At 41.4% G+C, this 24,232-nt stretch overlaps 1 protein-coding gene across 1 annotated transcript in view; it reads right to left on the reverse strand.

The window, feature by feature from the left end:
- Positions 1-24,232, reverse strand: part of LOC126285171 (odorant receptor Or2-like) — a 94,951-nt gene that overhangs the window by 17,909 nt on the left and 52,810 nt on the right. The window contains exon 4 of the mRNA XM_049984481.1: positions 10,761-10,862. Coding sequence (XP_049840438.1) covers positions 10,761-10,862 — 102 coding nt within the window. The remainder of the gene's footprint in view (positions 1-10,760; positions 10,863-24,232) is intronic.

The following is a 24,232-nucleotide window of genomic DNA, read 5'->3' on the forward strand; positions in this document are numbered from 1 at the left end:
ACAGGTCGTTTGTAACTGGCCTGCTTCTAAACAACACACTGCCCACCAACACTGCCACCGAAGCAGAAAAATCTTTCTTCGGAAAACACAACAAACCTACACACTGCTCTCCAATGAACTCTCGCTTGACACCAATGAAGTCGCAAAAGGCGCTGGTTTGGGGTCAGTGAAATGGAAGTTAGACAGCGTCTGGACCTGCGTTGTCTTCAAGTAAACGATTTGTGTCGGGTTGTTGTGTTACTGTGATGCCAACTGTTGCTCATATTACAGCTGCAGATGCAGAACGATGCACCAGAGCCACACGCCGAACATGATGGTCTTTCAGTAGTGCTACGTTGCCGTCTGGAGCCCTGTTTTCTTGCGACCTTATGTTCTGGTGACCACCGTTGACAAAAATCATGTACAGTGGCTACATTCATGTCAAGTTTTTCTGCACTATCTAAAAAGTGACAGCCAGCTTCTCGTGTCCCTACTACACGACATCGTTCGAGCTCAATGAGGGGCTGATAGCGGCGTCTTCATTGCCTTGAAGGCATTATTTGTTAACTTCAACTAACCATGCACAATTTCAAAGATAACTTATGCTTACGATCGTTATAGCGTGCATGTAAAGTAAATATGACACAAATTATACTGCTCTCAAAACATAATTTTAAGCATTTTCTAATTTGTAAAACTGAAAAAATACTTATGTCATTTTGTGATCTACCCGTGTGTGTCCAGGCCTTGTTCCTCATAAACATTTCAGAAACACACTGAAGTCAGTGAACTAGTTACGTCAAAGCAGCTATTAAGTGCTTTCCTACCAACTGTCTGTCATTAACCTGACGGCTTCATTGGATCTTCTAAGTCGAGTCGCGTTGGGTTAAATGCGGACAGTTCATTTTGGCTTTCTCATTTAACTTAAGCCAGCCTGTGACGTTGTAGTAATGGCCTTTAGTGCTATAGTACCTTGTGTGGACGAGTTCTTCAATACCAAAGTCGTCTCTTTTCTCTATGTATAGTTTGTAAATGTGTTATGATCGGTGTCTCGTATGCTATAGTAAGGGGATATCGTAATTCCCTCGGTTCGTTTCGTTTATTTATGGATCCCGGAAACGAGACCAGCATATAATTAGTTGCGCCTATACAGAAATAGAAGGATCACTCACTGCTAAAGCCTTTATTATCCGTAAGCAACGCCGAGTGAGCAAAATTAACAACCTTGTTAGAATGGAAAACCGTTTAATCAAGAGATCCAAAAGGTTATTTGGTAAGCGTGATAGCGTTACTGAGATGTTTGGCTACCTCAAATGGCAGACTCTGCGAGAGAGGCGCTCTGCATCGCGGTGTAGCTTGCTGTCCAGTTTTCGAGAGGGTGCGTTTGTGGATGAGGTAACGAATATATTGCTTCCACCTACTTTTACCTCCTGAGGAGATCACGAATGTAAAATTAGAGAGATTAGAGAGCGCACGGAGGCTTTCCGGCAGTCGTTCTTCCCGCGAACCATACGCGACTGGAACAGGATAGGGAGGTCATGCAGTGGCATGTTAAGTGCCCTCCGCCACACACCGTCGGGTGGCTCGCGGAATATAAATGTAGATGTAGAAACTTGTGTTTTGGCTTAGGTTCCGTGACCGCCTGAGTGTCCCAATTTTACAGGCGGAATTAACTACTCTCCGACTGAGGGTGAGTACTGCATCGTTTTTCATTATGTAAAGAAGGCCGTACTGGATCGGTATTGTTAAACGTGCTTGCGCCAATATTTTGGCGAACTGTACACAATAATATTTACCATTCTGTTTAATATTCTGTGTTATATTAAATTACATTTTCGCCAGAGTTTTTCCTTTCAAATGACTGTATGGCTGGCAGCCCTGTTTTTTTGAGCTCAGTGGGTTACTGTTTTAAATTCTGCCGTGTTTTGATTCTGTGGAGACAATACTGAATGTGGTGGGCAGTTCCTCTTTTGCTTGTTGCACTGACTGTTAATTTAAATTCTACAACCAGTTGTTTTCTGTAAATGATAATACTCTATCTGGTTACCGTTTGCTTTTTCACTGATTGAATGTGTTATTGTTTTAATCCCTACATCCAATTGTATTCTATAAATGACAATGCTGTATCTGGTGAGGAGTTGGTCGTTTACGGATTGGATTGGTTTCTCCTTTATATTATGCCGCCATTTGCTTTGTGCAAGCGATATTACTAAATCTGGTGGGTAGTTGCACCTTTATTTATTGCACTGATTATTGGTGTCAATTCTGGCACCACTTGTTTGCTCTGAAGTATTATTCTAGGGGTCAGTTTATGCTTGATTCATTTAGTTATTCTATTAAATTCTGCAACCAATAGCTTCCCGTAAGTCATAACAGTACTCTTGTTAGCAGCTGCTGTTTTAATGTTTTGTTATTTCAATTCTGTCATCGGTTGTTTTCCTTATATCGAAATTGATCTGGTTGGCAGTTTCATTAAATATGGAAGAGTTTAAAGTAAATTTTAGTTTTTGGTGAATTTTTCCGTCGTACCTCTTGCTAAAGTGTTACTATAAATGTTGGAGATATGTGTTACGCTTGTGAGATTTTGTTGTGTGAATAAAGTAGATTGTTTAAATTTGAATAAACTTTTTCTGATTCAGAGCCCTACCACTGAACACCACCTCCTTACCACTTTCAGAATTTGCTACTCGCGAGTTCGTAAGTTATTAATCGTCTTACCGAGACACTGACAGCAGAATGCGAAACACGAAACTTATACAAGGAAAACATAAAACTTCACAGAGATAGGTGTTCTCACAGTCTAATACAGTGGACGCAAGAGTTCGTAGTCACGTTTTAGTGCGGCCCACGGTTCTCAGCATGTATTTTATAATAATATGCGTTTAGCAACTAACAGCCTAATCCCAAAACGTCAACCCACTTCAGGAATTGTTAATAGTGCAGTTTTCCGCTTAGTAATAAAAATACTTACAGAGACAGTAATATTTTGAGATGCATGTAATTTTAATTGACATTGGTGAATTCGGTTGTGCGCTAAGTAAAACTAGCGGCTTATGACAGGGGAAAGGGATAAAATGCTTAGCAGTTTAAGACTCTGATTTCCTTTTGAAGTATTTTAATGGCTCATCACTGTCAGCAACTGCCCAATAATTTTATTCGACGAAGAAATCTGGAACAACCAACAGTTGTGAGTGCTATTTACTTATTCTTCAGCGGTTTCGAATATACATTTCCATTTGGAACAGCTATTAGTGTTTTAATACCTACTGGTGAAGGATAACAGAAGTGTATCCCAATCTACATACACATCTACGTCATACTCCGCAAGCCACCAAATGGTGTGCGGCAGAGGGTACTTTAAGTATCACTATCTGATTACTCCAACCCTGTGTAAGTAGGCTGTTTAGGTTTTTTAACTGGTAACGCCACATATGCCTCTGTATGAAAAATCACTGGCTGTGCTGTGTGCAGTCAGTGGCTGGTTGGCATTGTTGTAATACTCGCCATTGTAGTGTTGGGCAGCGGCAGCTGGATGTTAACAGCACGTAGCGTTGCGCAGTTGGAGGTGAGCCGCCAGCAGTGGTGGATGTGGGGAGAGAAAAGGTGGAGTTTTGAAATTTGTAGGAATGGATGTCATGAACTGCTATACATATTATCACTTTTGAACACTATTAAGGTAAATACATTGTTTGTTCTCTATCAAAATCTTTCATTTGCTAACTATGCCTATCAGTAGTTAGCGCCTTCAGTAGTTTGTATCTTTTATTTAGCTGGCAGTAGTGGCGCTCCCTGTATTTCAGTAGTTCGAGTACCGAAGATTTATGTGAGGTAAGTGATTTGTGAAACGTATAGGTTAATGTTAGTCAGGGCCATTCTTTTGTAGGGATTTTTGAAAGTCAGATTGCTTTGCGCTAAAATTATTGCGTGTGAGTTTGAGCACAGTCTTATACAATTTTTCTAAGGGGACGTTTCATATGTCGACTCTTAGCTGAGGATACCTCACTGGAATCTTCTGATTTTTTCTTGTAGTTTGTGTAATTAGTGTAGCTTTTGTATATTGCTAGCGCGTAATTATAGAGAGAATTTCCTTAGTAGTTGTACAGTAAAACAGTTGTGGCATGCATGTAGATTTGCAGCAAGTATTTCGCAGCTGCGCTTGCAATTACGAGATATTTTCAGTGCTACGTTAATGTGTTCTCTTATTTTTGCTCTTCAAATTGTGCTTTTCTGTGTTATCGTGTGAAATATTGTGACAATAATGGCGTGTGAAAAACGTAATACTAGGCTCCAAAGTAAACTGAGAAATGACAGTGAAGACGAAAGCATTGTGTTAGCGCCACCGAGTAATGAATTAACTAATGTTCAAAGTAGTAAATTGATAATTGTACATAGTGAAATGGAGCGGGCTGCAAACAATGGTGTAGACAGTGAAACAATTAGTGAACAGGGAAGCATTATCGATCGATCGGTCAGCAACAGCTTGCCTCAGAAATCCGAAATGACAGGTCTCAATCTTGCAAATACAGTAGATTCAGGTTTTGCGTCCTCACCGTTTTCTCAAATAAGTCAAGACACATTTTTTGCTTTTCAAATTGCGAATATTGCCGGTTCAAACGCATTGCCGAATATCACTGAGGAACATGTTTCAGACACCAGTGCATTGTTATTACAATTAATGCAACAAATGGGACAAATGCTTCGAAAGTTAGACACAATGGAACAAAATCTTCAAAAGTTAGACACAATGGAACAAAATCAGGGACAAACACAGTAAAAGCTTCAAAAGTTAGACTCAATGGAACAACACCAGAGACAAACACAGAACAGTTAGACACAATGGAAAAAAATCTTCGGAAATTAGACACCACACTTGAACAAACACGTGAAGATTTATCTACTGAGTTACATAACATTGAATCGAAATAACAAAAAATCTGTAATGACGTAAAAACACAAATTTGAGAGCATTTTCAACCTGTTTTTTCGCGGCATGCAAATGCATTACAGAATCACGAAGCATACATAAAAGAACTGCAAACTATTGTTCGTGAAAATCACGACACCTTGCAAGCTAAAATGGACTCAGGTGCATCCACCGATTCGGTTACGCAACTTGCAAGAACTCAGGAAAACTTAAAGGACACAGTAGATTCGATTTCAACACAAATGGTCACTCTGAAACTTGGTTCAGAAAAACACACAGAGGAAATAATTTCACTATCGGGTAAAGTAGCCGAACTTTCGGATCAGTTCACTAATTTATCTGCAAAGGTAGATGATGATCTGAATGACACAAGACCTGTAGCCATCACTGACACAGAAGAGTATGAACAAATTAAGAAATTCAAACAAAATCAGAAACAAATTAATACGCAATACAAAAGAGAAATCCGGGAAGTAGAAGTTCAGTTGACGCAGGTAATACAAAAATTACGTATTTCAGAGGACACTCGCGCTCCAACACTGGAAGAGGAACTTAGAAATACGGAAAACCCAGAAAATAATAACACAGGGCATTTCGGAAATCATGAAAGAAATTGGCAAGGTGCGCCGAATTTTGAGATGGACGTAACAATGACCAATATGCTATTCGCCGATACGATGATTTTGACTATAAACTGTTCATTACTGCACGTAAATTCAAAACATTTAAGAATTCTGGCAACGACATTCATCCACAAGCGTGGCTCCATTAATGCTCTCATTGTTTTCCTCTCAACAGGTCATTGGAGCACAGATTAGAATTTATGTGTGGCTACTTAGAGAATGAACCAGCTGTAGGAATTCGATCGGTCATTCACGTTTGCCACAGTAAAGGAGAATTTTTTCATGCCTTCCTCTCAGCATATTGGTCTCAAGCTACAGAAGACCAAGTAAAACATAGCATCATAATGATGAAACATTTCGAACAATCTGAATTTTCCACTCTTGTGAAATATTTTGAAGACATGTTGCACCAGAATCAGTACCTGTCAAACACATACAGCCCCTAAGAACTCATCCACATTTGCTTAATCAAACTACCTGAACATTTACGACAGATTTTTTAGCAGGACGATGCAAAGACGACATTGAAGCTTTTCAGGGACTGTTACAAGAACTGGAAATTGACACTGACAATCGCGGAACGCGAAAACAGGAGCACAACAATTACAGGTCACACCTGTTACATTTCCACGATGACAGAAATAATACACGACAAGGCTATTCGTACAACGTACGTCGTGATTGCAACAGACACCAACCGTATGTCAACCGTTGACAGAGCAGTAATAATTACAGGGAAACATCACCTCTCCGCGGTAATGACTAACATAGAGACAATCAGAGAAACAGACAATTTGGAAACCAAAATAATTATTATCAAGGGAGGCAGAAAAACTTAAGACGCAACGGACGAGCGCGCAGTTACGATTCAAGGAGATATTCTCCACCACGTGAACGACAAGAAAGTAACTATGGAATCTACAGACATGACGACAGACGATATGATCGTAACGACGGACCTGAATTGCATCAGAACTGGCGGGATGCAAACAGAGCAAGGCCCTCTCGACAAGGTGAATTTGTAGAAGTTAGGTCTCCAAATCCCAATAACGACGCGCGACAACAAAGAAACAGACAATCACTCGCACCGCAGGCAGCCACGTGCGCCGGCTGGCTTAGAGAAAAATAACATAGACGCTAACCTTTAGAAAGATTTGAGCATTCTTTACGATGTACCACATACCACATGATAATTCCGATGAAGCTGGAGCTCTGCATAGTAGGAAGAGTAAAGGTTTACACGACATTTCAAATGTAAAACCGTTTATTGAAAGATAATCTGCTTTTTAACTTTTTCTTTGCCATAAAACTTTTCACTTTTCATTACTAGTATGTTTTGTCAGACTTAGAATCTGTTAACATCAACAATGTTTTGAAGTTCACTATCCAGTCTAGAACCTAGGGAACATATTTAGGCAGTATTTACGAATGCATTGTTATAGTGAACAGACGACACAGTGTTGTTATTTGCACATTCTTGCTTGTTAGTTGCACGATTACGTAATGACTACATACTTAGAACATACGCTGTTAATGAGATTTTAATGCAACATTTTGGTTTAGTTGAAAAGACATTCTTTATTTGAAGTACTTTCTGTGAGATTAAAGATGACTTAGCATTTGGTTTCTTTGATAGCTACACGATTATATCACGACGCTACTAATGTGTGACACAATTTACATTGTGCTTTTGCGGTGTTTCTGTTTTATATCTGCATAGATTTTCTGAATTCATCTGGAAAGGAAAACATGTTTTAGTAGTAACTTTGTGGTATAGGTACAATGAGACAGCCTTTTCTGAAGCACAACAATAGGTTATAGTACAGTACTTACTTCATCACGGCAATAAGCGTAGTAACTGCGATATCTATACGCAAAGCAATTCACTTTTGTTTATCATGAGGTAAGTACATTGACTTCTGCAGAACTTAGCTTTCGGAGGACGATAACGACACTTCCACAGAGATTATCTTACAACAAGACGCACAGTTTAGCGCTACAGTACACGTATTTGAGTGATTAATTTTGTACTTAAAACATTTATTTTTAAAGATATTTGAAGGACAATGATACAAAGGTTTTCCATGATACATTTCATTCCATTGCTGTAATCTGTAACACCTGAGGATATAATTACATTAAGATGACTTCAGACTAATGAAATTGTATTTTGTCTGTACTTTGTGAACTGTTCATATTTTTTTGGAACCATTGTGATGCTATGAGAGCTTTGAATGACGTATTTGGTATGGGATCATGATTTTTGAAGTACGTTTGAGGTAGATGACACTTTTGACATGAGCAGAGAATTTTTATAGGTTTTGAAATTATTGGAGGAAGCTACGACGATTTTGAGAATTTGACTGAGGTGTTATGATGTTATTATAACGATGACTATGTGTATTATGCTGTAGCGGTATGTTTATGATCAATAAGATGATGTTACCATATATGAGGAATTTGATTATGCTACGCATTTCTTATAATGAAATATTGAAGAAGTGTCGACGAATATGTATATGTGTAACAAGGTAAAAATAATTAGTAGTGGTTAGGGACTCTGGTGTGTGAAAAAGTTTGTTGGAATTCAAGAATCGTACTTTAAAAGTTATGAAATGTATGTAAATGCGTGAATGTATTACAATGCCAACGAAAATTTTTTGGACACTGTTATATCAATAGGATTTTGTTTCTACAGATTTGTATCGCAAATTCTTGACCTGTGAAATTTTTTATATGAGACTGCCACTGTAGCGGAAACTGATGTCTTAAATATTTCGTTAAGACAGTTAAGCGACCACCTGCACGTAATGGGTCGTGGGCACCCAGCTGCGCGACAGTCACCTCACAAAATAAAGCCATTAGGCAAAAAAAAAAAAAAAAACAAAAAAACAGAGGCCATTATCCTCGCTATTGACATTCCTTTGTAGAAAGCATCGCAAAAATGACACGCTCATTACTTGGAAAGATAGTTTCTTATATCTACACACCTGATAATGACAAGCGTCTTTCTACGAGAGTTGAGAAAATTTGTACTAACTTATGAAATGTCACATGACTATTGAATGATATTTCTATGCTTTGCCTTTCATGGTTGCTTATTTCATTTGATATCTGGTTTCCAGCTGTGTTGCACCATTGGTTTTATAAAATAAACTTAAACGCATTTGCTAATGTAAACACTTTCTGTCAACAAATCTATTAAATAATTATTTTATGGTCCACATTCTTCGAAAAAGGAGCTCTTGGAATGGAAAGAACAATAAGAAGGGACTAATAACAGTAACTGCATATACAATTTTCTTTTCAAGTACTTGGTAATTTTTTGTAGAATTAGTTTTTGTGGTGCACCACCTTAATTACAGAGATATTAAGATGTGAATAGGCATTTCCCTTATCTGCATTGTTGTCTTCAGTGTACTATTTTTCTTGCTTGAGCTTTGTCATGTTTAGATATAAGTTATTGCATTTGCTGCTGCTGTTTGCCAGGCATAGTGTTACTGAATTTCACTTTGTATTACTCTGTTAAGCTAGTTGTAGTAGTGACTTATTTTTCTTGTTGCTGCACATTGGCTCATATTAGTTGTAATGTTGCATTGCTTGGTAATGTAGATTTACTGTAGCTTGCTTTGCCAATTTCCAATATTTTTGTCATTACTGTTTGTGTTAATTGTTTTGTGCTGCTGCATTGCCTCGTCCCTTAGTTAAGCATCTGAACTCAGTAGATTTATGTTAGCTTAAGAGGGGGTACACTATGTAAGAGAATGAGTTGCGATGAATTAGAAGGAATGCATTGAGAAGCTATAAGAATATGGTTTGGCCAAAAAAAGTATTTTGAAATACGATATGAACAAAACAGTAGGGTTTAGAGATAACAGGTTTAGTTAGGATTTTCTTAGAAATAAATGATGAATTAAGATAATGGAAAATAAATAATGAGGTAAGAAATATGTGAACATATAAATACAAAAAGCATGCTTGGATAGGATTTTTTTGGCGGAAACTAATGTTGAAATAAGACGAAATATCTATGGAATGAAGTTTTGGGTTGGACTGCAGTACCAAATGTTACACTGAAAATAAAACCTGTCCTTTCCTAGTGTTATCCCACTATGTGTTTGTGTACCTTTGTGTATTTATGATCTTCCTGTCTTTGTATGTTTATCTGATAAAACTTATGTAGTAGAATTTTTCTAATACTCAGCTACATGAACTATGATGAGGAATACTGTTATCCTCAAATATAATTTGCATTAATAACATGTTGTTTACTTTGGAAAGATGTTAGACATTACTAATTCTGCTCTGTTTTAATGCTCGTGTGTGAAGTTTGTGTTTCAAAAGTTATTCTGATCTTTATGTGTGTACGTATCATCTCGCATTAAAATAAAAGTACAGTTATTCTTATGAAAAAAATTTTCATCTGCTCACACGTAACAACACTTCTGGCAGTTACAGCGTCAGAATTTTTGGGGTCACTGAGGGTGGCAGCAATGAAACAGAGAACAGTGAACATGACGCATTCTGAATGAGCTGGCTTTTAACGATCAGAATTTTGGCTACCGCGGCCAAGTTACCAGATCCTTACTATAGTTAGTCAATTATAGGGGGAGCAAGTAACGATATAATGAAGGGTCGTAACACACTGATTGATAATAAGACCTGTATATGTGCGGCATTAGGTCTGTCTGTCTGTCTCGGGCCTTTGTCCCGCAACAACGCGGCGTCGGCCTTGTTACTATGGATTTTGCAGTGTTAGTCACAGAGGGCGGTTGGATGCCCTTCGTGCCACAACCCCAACCCCCCCCCCCCCAGGACGGAATTAGTGTACCCCAATTGTCTGCATCTAGTGTAAGCCATGTAATAGTGCGAATGTTTTCAAATACTTGTGAGTCGTGTAACTGAGGCAGAACGTGGGAATCAGCCCAGTATTCACCTAACAAGGTGTGGAAAACCGCTTAAAAACTACACCCAGGCTCTCCAGCATACCGGCCCCCGTCGTTAATCCACCGGGTGGATTCGATACAGGGCCGGCGCCCTTTAGTGCTCTTGGCTACCCTGGCGGGTATACGTGCGGCACTAGGTGCTGCCCAGAAATGTCAGTATAGGCTATTGTGCTAAAAAGTTTGACGACTACTGATCTTAACAGTTTAATGGTTAATCAATTTGTATATTGTGAGGAGATCCTTAAGGAGAATTATCTGTGTCTTGTCTCGCTTGACACTGGTACTTACCTGAACAGTCACACTGTTGGCTGCCCAGCAGTAGAGAAACACGTGAGCGCACGGAATTGGCAGGAAGGATGCACACTCAAATACGGCTCCCAAGTCCTCGTTCTGTAAAGTGAATGCCAGGAGATATAAATCTTCTTCGTCACTATTGTTTAAATTCTATTGTACCACACGAATTCTGACGCACAATTGAAGAGTGGAAATGGAATAGGTTGTAAGAGCCAAATGGAAAAAAAAGCAATTTATCTGTGTTTATATATAACGGATTTAAATTCAGAAAGTTGCCAATATACACTGATAAGCCAAAAAGTTATGACGGCTGTCAATCATGACGTTGGATGCCAACTTGTGGCGTTGTGGATACGTGACGCGGTAATGAAAGTATATAAGTGGAGCATACACGGAAGGGAGATAAGCCTGGCGAGTATATGGGTTGCAAATGGGAAATCCACTGAGATCGACTTTCCATTATTATTATGCAGAGCCTGTGAACGAGTATTTCAAAAATGGCGAAGCTGCTCACATGTCCACCTGCTACTGTCTTGAGCATCTATGGAAAAAGGTACAGGGGTACTGAAACTCCCAGTAGGCACCATTTGGTTGGACGTACAAGACTCTTCACAGAACGTGGAATTTGAAGGCTTGCCTGCTCTCTAAAGTAGAATACATAGTGTTCTGTACCACTTCTGCTGAAAATGCAAATTGATAGAGCACGCACAGGTGTTTGGAGCAGATTGTTTACCGTACACTGTAGAACACGGAGCTCCGCAGCACACCAGCTCTATGTGTTAACATGTTAACCCAACGACATCGTCAATTACGACTGCAGAAGGAAGAGGCCATCTGTATTCGACAGCCTATCAATAGAAACGTGTCGGTTCTTCGAGTGCATCACATTTTAGCTACACTAGGTCACTGGTCTTCTCTGTTAACGCCGTCGTCGAGGTTGAACGGCGGCTTGAAATGTGTATCGCGTCACGGATGCAGGGTGGTGGTAGCAGTGAAAGCAGTAACATGCTGTGGGAGACTTTCTCTTGTGACTGCATAGCACTTGTGATAGTACTCTAAGAATTGCTGACAGCTGCGAACCATCTGCGTCCTTTAATGCTTGATGTCTTCTTCGATGGCGATGTCGTTTTTCAGCAGTATAATTGTCCGTGTCTTGGAGACAGAACCGAGCTGCAGAGGTGTGAGCAGCATTACAACGAACGCACATTGATGTCTCGGCAATTAAATTCGCTTGACGTAAATCCTATGGAAACTGTCGGGTCGCTATCGGACGCCATCACCACGTAGGCAAATCAGTGGCCCGTAATTTTTGAGAAGTACATAACCTAAGCTTAGACATTGAATTCACATCTCACCACAAATTTAATAACCAACTGTCGGATCCCTGATGTGCAGAATCAGTAATGTATTTCGTTCAAAAGGCGCGCAAACAAACTATTAAGCCGTTGCTCATAATATTCTGCTCCATCTGTGTATTCTAAGGCCACAGCATTACGTTGTACACCACGATACCACAAAAACTAACGAGACAAATTAGAAAATGAATACTTTTTTAAGAACGCTATAATTACCATACTACACAAAACTTCGTTCTCAATGCCAATAAGATTGTTTTTATGATATGACTTTTGGAAAAAAGAAAACGACATATAGCGCCTATACCGTTTCGAGCCGACAGGTCCGTCTTTTTATGGCTGTTAACGTTTTTATTACATTTGCAGTTCTTTAAATTACTTGTTGCAGTACTCTGTTTCACCAACAAGTTTAAACAAAAGTAAATGTAATACAAACGTGAACAGTCGTCTGAAGATAATGAACCTGTCGGTTCGAAACCGGCAACTGCACTATTTGAGTAAATAAATAGTATTTTTAACTGTGGCTAGTTGCTAGTTTGTTCTTTGTAAGGCTGAACTTGTGTTACAATCTCTAAATGTCCGTTTTCGACAAAATAACAAAAAGAGTATTTTGTTTCATGTTCCTATTAACACTGAGACACTACGTTTTATTTCTGATGATATAAGTACAAAAATACAGCATTCAATTTTTACCTCATAAAAATGTAAAAAACCAAAACTAAACAAAAAAAACACTTCACGTATTTTGTAGAGCCTGGAACGCCAGAGGTAAGCACAGCTTGGCACTATCAATACATTCCATGACTCATTGCATGTTCGACAGATGTTCTGCATCTACATGTATACTCCGCGAGTTATCGTATGGTGCTTGCGGTAGGGTACCCTGTACCACGACTATTAATTTCCTTTCCTTTTCCACTCGCAGACAGAGTGAGGAAGCAACGACTGACTAATGCCTTCTTAGGAACCAAGATTTCTCGAATCGTATCTTCGTGGTCCTTCCGCGAAACGTATGTTGGCGTTAGTAGGATCGTTCTGCAGTCAGCTTCAAATGCTGGTCCTCTACATTTTCTCAATAGTACTCGTCGATTAGAATGTCGCCTGCCCTCCATTGACTTCCATTTGAATTTCCGAAGTATCTTCATAACAACTGCATGTTCTTCGAACCACACGGTTATACAACTACTAACCGCCTCTGAATTGCTTCGATGTCTTCCTTTTATTCGACCTGGTACGGCTCCCTAAGACTCCAGCAACACTCAAGAATAGGTCGCACTTATGTCCCATACGCCCTCCCCTTTAGACATGAACCAAACTTTCCCAAAATTCTTCCAATAAATAGAAACGACCAATTTCATTCACTACCCCAATCCTTAAATGGTCTTTCCATTCCTTATCGCTTTGTAACGTTACACATTGATATTTAGACGACGTGACTGTAAGGCAGGACATTAGTTATGCTATATCCAAACATTACAGGATTGTTAAGCCTATTCATACGCATTAACGTACATTTTTCTACATTTAGAGCTACTTGCAATTCATAAAATCAGTAACATATTTTGTCTAAGTCATCTTGTATCCCTCTACAGGTACTCAGGTTCGACGACATCTCGTAAACTACATCATCATCAGCGGAAACCACTGATTGTTGCTCGCACTGTCCGCCAGATCATTTATGTATATAGAAAATAATAGCGGTCCTGTCACACTTCCCTGATGACTCACACAAATACCTTTGTCCCCGGTGAAACCTCGTCGTCTATTAGTTAAGAAGTCATCGAGCCACTCATATCTGGAAACTTATGCCATATGCTCGTATCTTCGTTAAGAATCTGCAGGTGGAAGTGGTGTCAAGTGCCTTCTGAAAGTTTAGATACATCGAAATCTGTCTGTTTCCATTTATCGGTGGTGGAGTCAAAACTAGGGACAAAATTAAGGACATGCAATACACTCCTGGAAATGGAAAAAAGAACACATTGACACCGGTGTGTCAGACCCACCATACTTGCTCCGGACACTGTGAGAGGGCTGTACAAGCAATGATCACACGCACGGCACAGCGGACACACCAGGAACCGCGGTGTTGGCCGTCGAATGGCACTAGCTGCGCAGCATTTGTGCACCGCCGCCGTCAGTGTGAGCCAGTTTGCCGTGGCATACGGAGCTCCATCGCAGTCTTTAACACTGGTAGCATGCCGCGACAGCGTGGACGTGAACCGTATGTGCAGTTGACGGACTTCGATCGAGGGCGTATAGTGGGCATGCGGGAGGCCGGGTGGACGTACCGCCGAATTGCTCAACATGTGGGGCGTGAGGTCTCCACAGTACATCGATGTTGTCGCCAGTGGTCGCCGGAAGGTGCACGTGCCCGTCGACCTGGGACCGGACCGCAGCGACGCACAGATGCACGCCAAGACCGTAGGATCCTACGCAGTGCCGTAGGGGACCGCACCGCCACTTCCCAGCAAATTAGGGACACTGTTTCTCCATTCGCAACCATCTACATTAAGCTGGGCTACGGTCCCGCACACCGTTAGGCCGTCTTCTGCTCACGCCCCAACATCGTGCAGCCTGCCTCTAGTGGTGTCGCGACAGGCGTGAGTGGAGGGACGAATGGAGACGTGTCGTCTTCAGCGATGAGAGTCGCTTCTGCCATGGTGCCAATTATGGTCGTATGCGTGTTTGGCGCCGTGCAGGTGAGCGCCACAATCAGGACTGCATACGACCGAGGCACACAGGGCCAACACCCGGCATCATGGTTTGGGGAGCGATCTCCTACACTGGCCGTACACCTCTGGTGATCGTCGAGGGGACACTGAATAGTGCACGGCACATCCAAACTGTCTTCGAACCCATAGTTCTACCATTCCTAGACCGGCAAGGGAACTTGCTGTTCAAACAGGACAATGCACGTCCGCATGTATCCCGTGCCACCCAATGTGCTCTAGAAGGTGTAAGTCAACTACCCTGGCCAGCAAGATCTCCGGATCTGTCCCCCATTGAGCATGTTTGGGACTGGATGAAGCGTCGTCTCACGCGGTCTGCAAGTCCTGCACGAACGCTGGTCCAACTGAGGCGCCAGGTGGAAATCGCATGGCAAGCCGTTCCACAGGACTACATCCAGCATCTCTACGATCGTCTCCATGGGAGAATAGCAGCCTGCATTGCTGCGAAAGGTGGATATACACTGTGCCAGTGCCGACATTGTGCATGCTCTGTTGCCTGTGTCTATGTGCCTGTGGTTCTGTGAGTGTGATCATGTGATGTATCTGACCCCAGGAATGTGTCAATTAAGTTTTCCCTTCCTGGGACAATGAATTCACGGTGTTCTTATTTCAATCTCCAGGAGTGTATAATACCGAGAATACACAGTTATTTAAAATTCGTTTTGTAATAAAAACCGTCCTTAGAGCGGTTTCTATTTCCTCTTCTCAATGCACTAGTTATAGTCGAAAAGAAAACGTTACTGCTGATGGAAAGCAGGGGAACAAAGATTAAACTACAATGTACCGTCGACGCTGCTCTCCTTAGAATCTCATGGTGAAACCAAACCAGGTCAACTGACTGACATAAATAACGACATTGTATAAGGAAATATTCCCGTATACTCTGTTGAATCCATGCCTATGCCCAGTAATAAAAATTTCTTCAGTCCTTGGCTCGGTCTCACAAGGAGACGGCACTTACGTGGGGTCGGGGATTTATCCGAAATTTTGTGCGGTGAAAGAGGACCCCTAACACCTCACGTGGTTGAAATATTAGGACGCACTACCCGGAAAATGCCGGGAAAAATCGTTACAAAGTTTCTGAGGTGTCGTGCCGCCGGCACGTTAAAAAAAAAAAAAAAAAAAAAAAAAAAAAAAAAAAAAAAAAAAAAACGCGTAGGGCTCGGATTCTTACTCTGGATGTCTCGAGTTCGATTCCTCCTCCAGCACCTTTTTCCTTCTGTTTCATTTTCTTTTGTTACTCCACTAACTATTCAGAATGTTTCCCAAACTTACATTATCTTTAACAAATTAGTTACAATATTGAACAAAAAATAATTTTCCTTTTGTCCAAGAACACAATTCACGGCGGTGGGCTTTCCATTTTTCATTGTCAAGTATATGAGGAGAAACGTTGGGTTTTTAATCAGATCAACAAAATCGACTGGGAAACATTCAATGTTAAGACATATAACAATCATAAACAAGAACCGCAGTGGTAATTATCGTAAAAACAAACAAAGCAATAATTTTCCGATATCTTGCGCCACATATAAAAGCGGATTCAACAGGGCGTTTGCAGTAAACGCGTACAAAAACACGCCCCATTAACATTTACGAAAATGTTTCTAGTTGCTGATAATATTGAGGCAAACCAGGCATAGTGAATCATGTCTCGGTATATTGGTGACGATAATTGATGGTGAATTATGGAATGAATTTTTATACAGTCTTCCAGGGTAGTAATTTCACGATTCTCCTGTAACAATGCGCTGCAATTTTGCAAGCGCTTTATGAAATTTTTAACTTTCCTGTAAAAGTAAACATCACAAGGTTGCACCAAAGAAGTGCATTTTGGTGGTATGACTTTTACAGACCAAGTTGGCATATTTTCGTCATCTTGAAAAATTGCATCATATATCTGGGGATTCGTTTGACCTCCCCTAGAGTCAATGAGAAGTAAAAATTTATTCTTCCCGACGTAAGATGTTAAACATTTCCGGAGAAAATCTATGTATAACACTGTTGTTAATTTTCCGGATTTCGATGATGTTACGATGACGTTAGTATAAGTATGTATTAATTTGTGAATACCAGGTCCAAAATGACCGGTCGCTTCGTGTAAGCATATGAAGACATGTGGGAGCAGTTTTTCCGATAATGTTATTGAATATTGTGTGGTGTACGAATGCGTCACTTTATTCAAATACGACATTTTCACGATAACTGCTTTACTCCCTTTTTCAGTGAGAGTCCTGTTGAAAACAGATTGATATTGGCATCCTGAAACAATAGTATTTTTAATATTAAATAATATTCGAATGTGTATGTAAATATCTTTTTCTATAATTAAATTTGAATTCATATATTTTAAATCGGTAAAAACATTTTGTACGCAGAAAACACGTATTTACCTGTTTGGTCAGTATTTACCACATAATCCTTATGGTATTGAGGGATTCAACGGCACGTCTGCCGACGAAAGGTCTCCGCAGACGCCTGGATGTCCTCCATTGACGCCGCTTCCTTTTTCGAAACCAGTTCCGTGATCTAGCGTAGTGAAATTCTGTGCTTCTGTTTAAATGCCGTGAGCCATCGATTAGACGGCTTAAATTTGAAATCGACGAATTGTGCAGCCGCAGCAAATGCCCATTGCTGTAAATTTCTTGTCGTGACCTGCTGATATTGCTGTCTTGTTTCCTCAAGACGGTCGTAGGTCCACGAATCTATCGCCTCAAATTTATCCATTCGCGTACCACCACTTTTAATATCTTTCCCCTTTTGTGAATGATATTCTTTTCTCTTCATCCTTTTTTTTTTTTTGTTGCCAACGACCATGTGGGGTGCGCTTTAGCAGTATTCACGACTTTGACTTTGTAGGCAATGGGAAACATGTCACTTTTAAATCTTTTCGGTGACGGTTTCTATTCGCCTGGAGAGGAATCACTTTATGGCACTTCGAACTGTTCGTCGTTCTCCTCACATCATTCGCAATCCTCATGAGCGTCAATTAACTCCTCTTCAGTTAGGAATATTTTTTCACTCAAAAGTTCCAGTATATAATTATAAAGTTCTCTGGCCAATAACATAGCATCGCGAGAGATTTCTTCCGAAGATCTCGATGCAGTTAACTTATTTTCCGTCAGCAGCTTTTCATAATACAGCACTGCGTCCTTCAATCGTAATTTTGATAGGTCATTATGAATGGATTCTTCAGGAATTTCTTCTCCTATTCCAGATGAGCCAGCAACTTCTTCAGTCGACATGTTTAACCTCGGATCGGAATAACACGTTGACATTTGAAACAGCCACGACTGTTCACGACGAAATCGAAAAGCAAACTGCCGTTCACGGCTCGCGCACAGTCCTATGTGCAGATGACCGTTATAATCCCAAGGGGACTCTTACAAAGCCCCTTTAAACCTTAAACCCCATAAAACGAAATAGAACAAGGAGCACGAATATTTTTCAGTGAATGAAAAACTTTACGTTCTTGAGCTAACATAATGTTTTAAAACTAATGTAGGTTTGAGAAAATATCGGAATAATTATTGGAATAACAAAAGAAAATGAAACAGAAGGACAAAAAAGTGCTGGAGGGGGAATCGAACTCGAGACCTCTTATGTAAGAACCCAAGCCCTAAGCATCTAGGCCAGACGGCGGCTATGCAATGGATCAACATTTTACACTCATACGACACCTAAGAGACTTTCGATCGCTTTTCCCCGGAATTTTCTGGGTAGTGCGTCCTAATATTTCAACCACGTGAGGTGTTAGGGGTCCTCTTTCACCCCACAAAATTTCGGACAAATCCCCGACCCCACGGTCGTGCCGTCTCCTTGTCAGCCATATATTAAATCTGAATACAAATCATGAGTAATTGCGACCGAAGACTTTCGGTATAAAGAGTCATTTTCGTTGCGCCAACGGCCTTGTCAAAGACGTCGAGGGTGCGCACAGAGATCCGGAACGCGCCCTGGTCCATGGAGTGAGACACTGCTATTAAAGGCGGATGAACAACTCTAACCGCAGCTTAACAAACGACGATGAATTGTTCTCAAAGAAAAGTATCCAGATACAAAAACAAAAAGACAGGTAAATTCTTAGTTCCTGCGTTTATTCCCCTGACAACGAATAACACCAGAGGAAAAACACATCTCTTAACTTGCAAACGTTAGCGACAGGAAGCTAATCAAGGTAAACATTGATCTTTAACTACACGACTCCTCAGAATGAAAAAAAAAAAAATATATATAAATTTATGGGGGATGGGGAAGGAAGCAAAGGAAGTGGAAGTAACTAATGATATCAGCTGTATCAGTTCGTGCAGTATCAGGGAGGACGAGCAAATATGTATGCTGGATTGGGATTCTAATATTGGAATATTTTGCTAACACCGTGTTAGCTGAAAATGCGAGGACATCTCGGCAAGCTGCCCACCCGACTCACACTCCCACAGACGCTTCCTGTTTGTAGTTCTCATCCATGCCATCTGTACTCGCTTATTTCAGATTACTGTTGGAGATCGAAAGTAAATGAGCACCTCTGCTGAACGTTGTGGTATCATTGCCCATCATGGGGAATCAATTTTATGATTACGTGGTATCTGTTCTTGTAAACATGTCTGAAAGAACAGACACTACCCATTCATGTGAAGCCAAGAAACCCTTGTGGTAACTCTTAACATGTCGATGGCCCATCACACACTCTACCATGAAGGCTCTGTCCGACTCACTAGACACTGGCGGGACACCACCGACACTTCATTCGCCAACGCCAGATAGCATTACCCGAATATACGGCACACAAGTTTAAATTACACGTAGGCCACCATTATCAAAGGCGAAAGAAAAACTCGGGGGGAGAGCCATATGGCTCAAAGTCTCCCTCTCTATTTACGATGCCACCGGTTACACAATACTCAAGGACTCTCGAATTTACTGATTCACATACCCTGACCAGCAGCACCCATTTTCAGTTGTAACTTATGGGACCTAATAATTACATCACCTTGCTTTACTCTAACCAACGGAAGCGTGACAGTTGTCGAGAAACTAGTTAGACGAAACGGTCTCTTCAACCACTGTAGCACCTTCTTCGTGACCTTGTGGACAGCTCTACTCGTAGCTTGAGAATTCTCGATGAACACCACGTCTCTTACACGATTTGGATTTACCTGAGCCCCGGTCTGTACTTCTTAGCCAGCTGTCGATGCGGTCTACGGAAGCTAGCTCTAGCTGCCTTCCACTATTGTGCAGTTTTTCAGCTCTAATCCGACACGGCAGCAAATCCTCTGTGTCACAAAGATTACTGTTGGTCAATTGACTATAAAAATAAAACAAACTGACCAGGACTTGTGCGTGGGTGTGTTGAAAGGCAAACAAGAGCCAGTGCTACGGCTGATGCCAATTACGTTGACTAACCTGCTGATAAGCGATCAACGTGGGGTGAACGTTCTGGTTAACTGTTTCGATATACTATGGGTTTGAGCTGTAGGAAGTGGTTGTAACGTGGTTAATGGCCAAAATTATTAAAAACTACATGACAGAATGCGAACAGGGGGACGTTGCGCTTTCACTAGCGATAGTCTTACTAGCCCCAATCATAGATAAAATATTTGTTGGAAACGTCGCATCGTTGCTTGTGCGGTGGCACCCCTAGTAAGGAACAATCAAGTCGGTCAGGAAAACAGGTCGACAAAGATCAAAATGTATTTGTTAAAACTGTGAGTTCTACGCAACGGTACTATAAAGTACACGTGGCTTCCAACGATACCAGGAAACTGATCTTTCTGTTTTGCACTGGCTTCGCACAACACAAACTTCACAATTCCTCACTCTATCCTTGACGTTTCTTGGAAAAATAAAATATAAAATTCCTACGAATTATTTCCGGGTTTCTTAAATAATCAAGATACCGAAACACCAGGCACTCATGAGAAATTGCAAATAATTACGAAATTAGCACGACTTTTGACTTTCCATCAACTTCTGCACTGCAGCAAAACACTCTTTACTTATGTTAACAGCGTCCATCATCCAAATCTGAGTTTCCTGTGATTTACCTAAATCGCTTCACGCAAATGCCGGGTCGGTTCCTTTTAAAGGGTACGGCCGATTTCCTTCTTCGTCCTTCCCAAACCAGAGCTTGTGCTCTAATGACCTCGTTGTCGACGGGACGTTAAACACTAATCTCCTCTCCTTAAGTTAATATGGGGTTAAAAACTCTCCTCTATTTCGTAGATCCTTAACGGCGTTAATGAGTAAATCTTGGTCTTGACGCTGCCTAAAATCTTTATACAGTGGTGGACAACTTTAACTTCCTACATTATGTGATCAAAAGTATCCGGACACCCCCAAAAAACATACGTTTTTCATATTACGTGCATTGTGCTGCCATCTGCTGACAGGTACTCCATATAAGCGATCTCAGTAGTCATTAGACATTGTGAGAGAGAAGAATGGGGCGATCCTCGGAACTCACGGTCTTCGAATGTGGCCAGGTGATTGGGCGTCACTTGTGTCATACGTTTGTACGCGAGATTTCCACACTCCTAAACATCCATAGGTCCACTGTTTCCGAAGTGATAGTGAAGTCGAAACGTGAAGAGACACGTAAACCACAAAAGCGTAAAGGTCAACCTTGTCTGTTGACTGAGAGAGACCGCCGACTCTTGAAGAGGGTCGTAATGTGTAATATGCAGATATCAATCAAGTCCATCACACAGAAATTCCAATCTGCATCAGGATCCACTGCAAGTACTGTGACAGTTAGGCGGGAGGAGAAGAAACTTGGATTTCATGGTCGAGCCGCTGCTCGTAAGCCACACATCAAGCCCGTAATTGTGTGTAGTATGAGGAGCGCAAACATTGGGCGACTGAACAGTGGAGTGACGAATCACGGTACCGAATGAGGCGATCCAATAGGAGGGTCTAGGTATGACGAATTCCCGGTGAAAGTCATCTGCCAGAGAGTCTAGTGCGAATAGTAAAATTCGGAACCAGTGGTTCTATAGTGTTGTCGAATTTATCAAGAAGGGAACTTGCACATCTTAGTGTTTTGCGTGATACTATCACAGCGCAGGCTCGCATTCATGTTTTAAGCACCTCCTCGCTTCCCAATTCGGGAATGGCGACTGCATCTATCAAGTCGATAGGGCACCTATTCATAATGTACGGCCTTTGGTGGAGTGGTTACATGACAATACCATCCCTGTAATAGACTGGCCTACACAGAGTCCTGACCTGTATTCTGTAGAACACCGATGGCATGCTTGGGAACGCCGACTTCGTGCCAGGCCTCATCGGCCGACATCGGTACATCTTCTCAGTGCAGAACTCCGTGAAGAATGGGCTGCCATTCCCCAAGAAACATTCCAGCATGTGCCTGAACGTATGCCTACGAGAGTGCAAGCTGTCATCAAGCCTTAGGGTGGGCCAACACCTTATTGAATTCCAGTAATACCGATGGAGGCCAACACGAACTTGTATGTCGTTTTGGGCCAGCTGCCCGGATATTTTGACCACATAGTGTAAGGTTGAAATGGTTTGCTTGGTAACATTTCATTTTTTGCATCATTTTGCTAGTTAACCGGCTTACTAAGACCATCGGCAACTCGATTTTCGGTGCCCTTAACGTGCACAGCCTCAAACTTTGTCAGTATTCTGGAAGCCCACAAAGCTATTCGCCTGATCTTACTAGGCCTGTATAGCACTATGCTCAATGCCTGGTATCAGTCTCGAACTGAAAGATTTATTGTGTTAACTGATCTACCGTAGACATGTCAGAATCAGCAACTGTTTTCGTGGACTGAGATCAACAATTTATGCAGAAGGGAACAATGCGGAGTAAGATGCATCCTCACGATCTTGACACTTGTCACACCAACAGGACATTTTGCACCCTTGAAATCGACAAGGATACAGGGCAGTGGTAAATTTCATAGACTGAAACTGTCAACAGTACGGCTATAGTCATTTAAAAAGTATCATTACATCAAAAACAAAGTAACTGAGTGCACCCAAAACATTCCGAGAAGATCAGAAGGTGTGGGCAATGAAGCAATTCTCAGGTTGTTTAGAAAACTTCCATTTGTAATATTGTGTAAAGTTCTTTCACCTTTATCGTATTACGTTTCTCAAGCAAATACATTTTCATCGTACTTCGCCTTCCTTCTGAGTTAATGTTCGGTCTGTGGGGCACTTAGCTGTGGGCTCATTAGCACCCAGAGAAAGTCTCAATTTTTACACAGTCCAATGTTTGTACACAGTCCGGTCTAACAACTGTCACGAAGGATTGTGATGATGATGACAACACATACACCAAGTGTCCGGGCAAAGAAAATCCCCAACCCGGGTGGAATGGAACCCGGGACCCCTGATCCACAGCCAGCAACGCTAGCCCCCCCGTTTTTTTCCTCTAGCTGACAATTTTTTTTTTTTTTGCTGTTCACAAACGCTAAATGAAATGCATCCTCTGCAAAACCAAAAACAAAAAAATCATTCTGAAACAAATCACAAATGTAAAGGAACAGGGATACAGGGATGTTGTTTTTATTTATTATATTTATTTATTTTCCACAATCACCCTGTTAAAAGGAACATGTAGATCATGTAGATCATTTCATGGTATAGTATGTGCATTACATGTGAAGCGGTGAGAGAAGCGTGAGGTTCATTACCAGCTGTCAATGTGCACACCGACTGTACCCGGCACATCCCAACTGCGTGGGGGGTCGAGGAAGACTGCCTGAACATAGTTGGCAAAGGTTTTCCGATAGTGTGCCCATCTATGAACCTCATTGTGGGCTTGCTGCAAGAAATACCAAAAGTCGAGTCGCGACTTGGCAGCATCCCCATAGAGGTACGCGATCGTCCAATCTTTGACCCAGATGATCGAGTGTGATTTAGTCGCTGGAAAGTAGTCACTCTCCGGATGTAAGAAGGAAGCAGGTGTAATATGTTGCGGGGTCACACGGAGGTAGCAAGCCACCATCTGTCGTCCTAGGAGCCATACGTCCTCCACCGCATTACAAGTTAAGCGGTGATGGTCGTCATACACTTGGCGACATTTCGGGCACAGTGGAGTGTCCACTAGTCCAATTGCATGAAGTCGTTGGTTGGTGTTGAACTTACCACAGGTGACAGAGAACCACAGTGCCCGAAGAAAGGTAGGAAAGAATTTTTGGTGCACATGTCTCGAAAACTTCGGCCAATGCAACGTGGGGTGTTTCAGTTCAATGACATTACGACTTATCCGTCGTAGCAGCCAAACATAAAAATCCTTCGCGCATGGTGGTCTCGTGCGCGGAAGCTCGTCTCTGATATAACTAAGTTCCACGATAAATGTCGATACATGCGCAAAATGTGGCGTAATGTTGCCCACCGCTTCTGGAGGTGTAAG

The sequence above is a fragment of the Schistocerca gregaria genome, chromosome 8, assembly GCF_023897955.1.
Source record: "Schistocerca gregaria isolate iqSchGreg1 chromosome 8, iqSchGreg1.2, whole genome shotgun sequence".
NCBI lineage: Eukaryota > Metazoa > Arthropoda > Insecta > Orthoptera > Acrididae > Schistocerca > Schistocerca gregaria.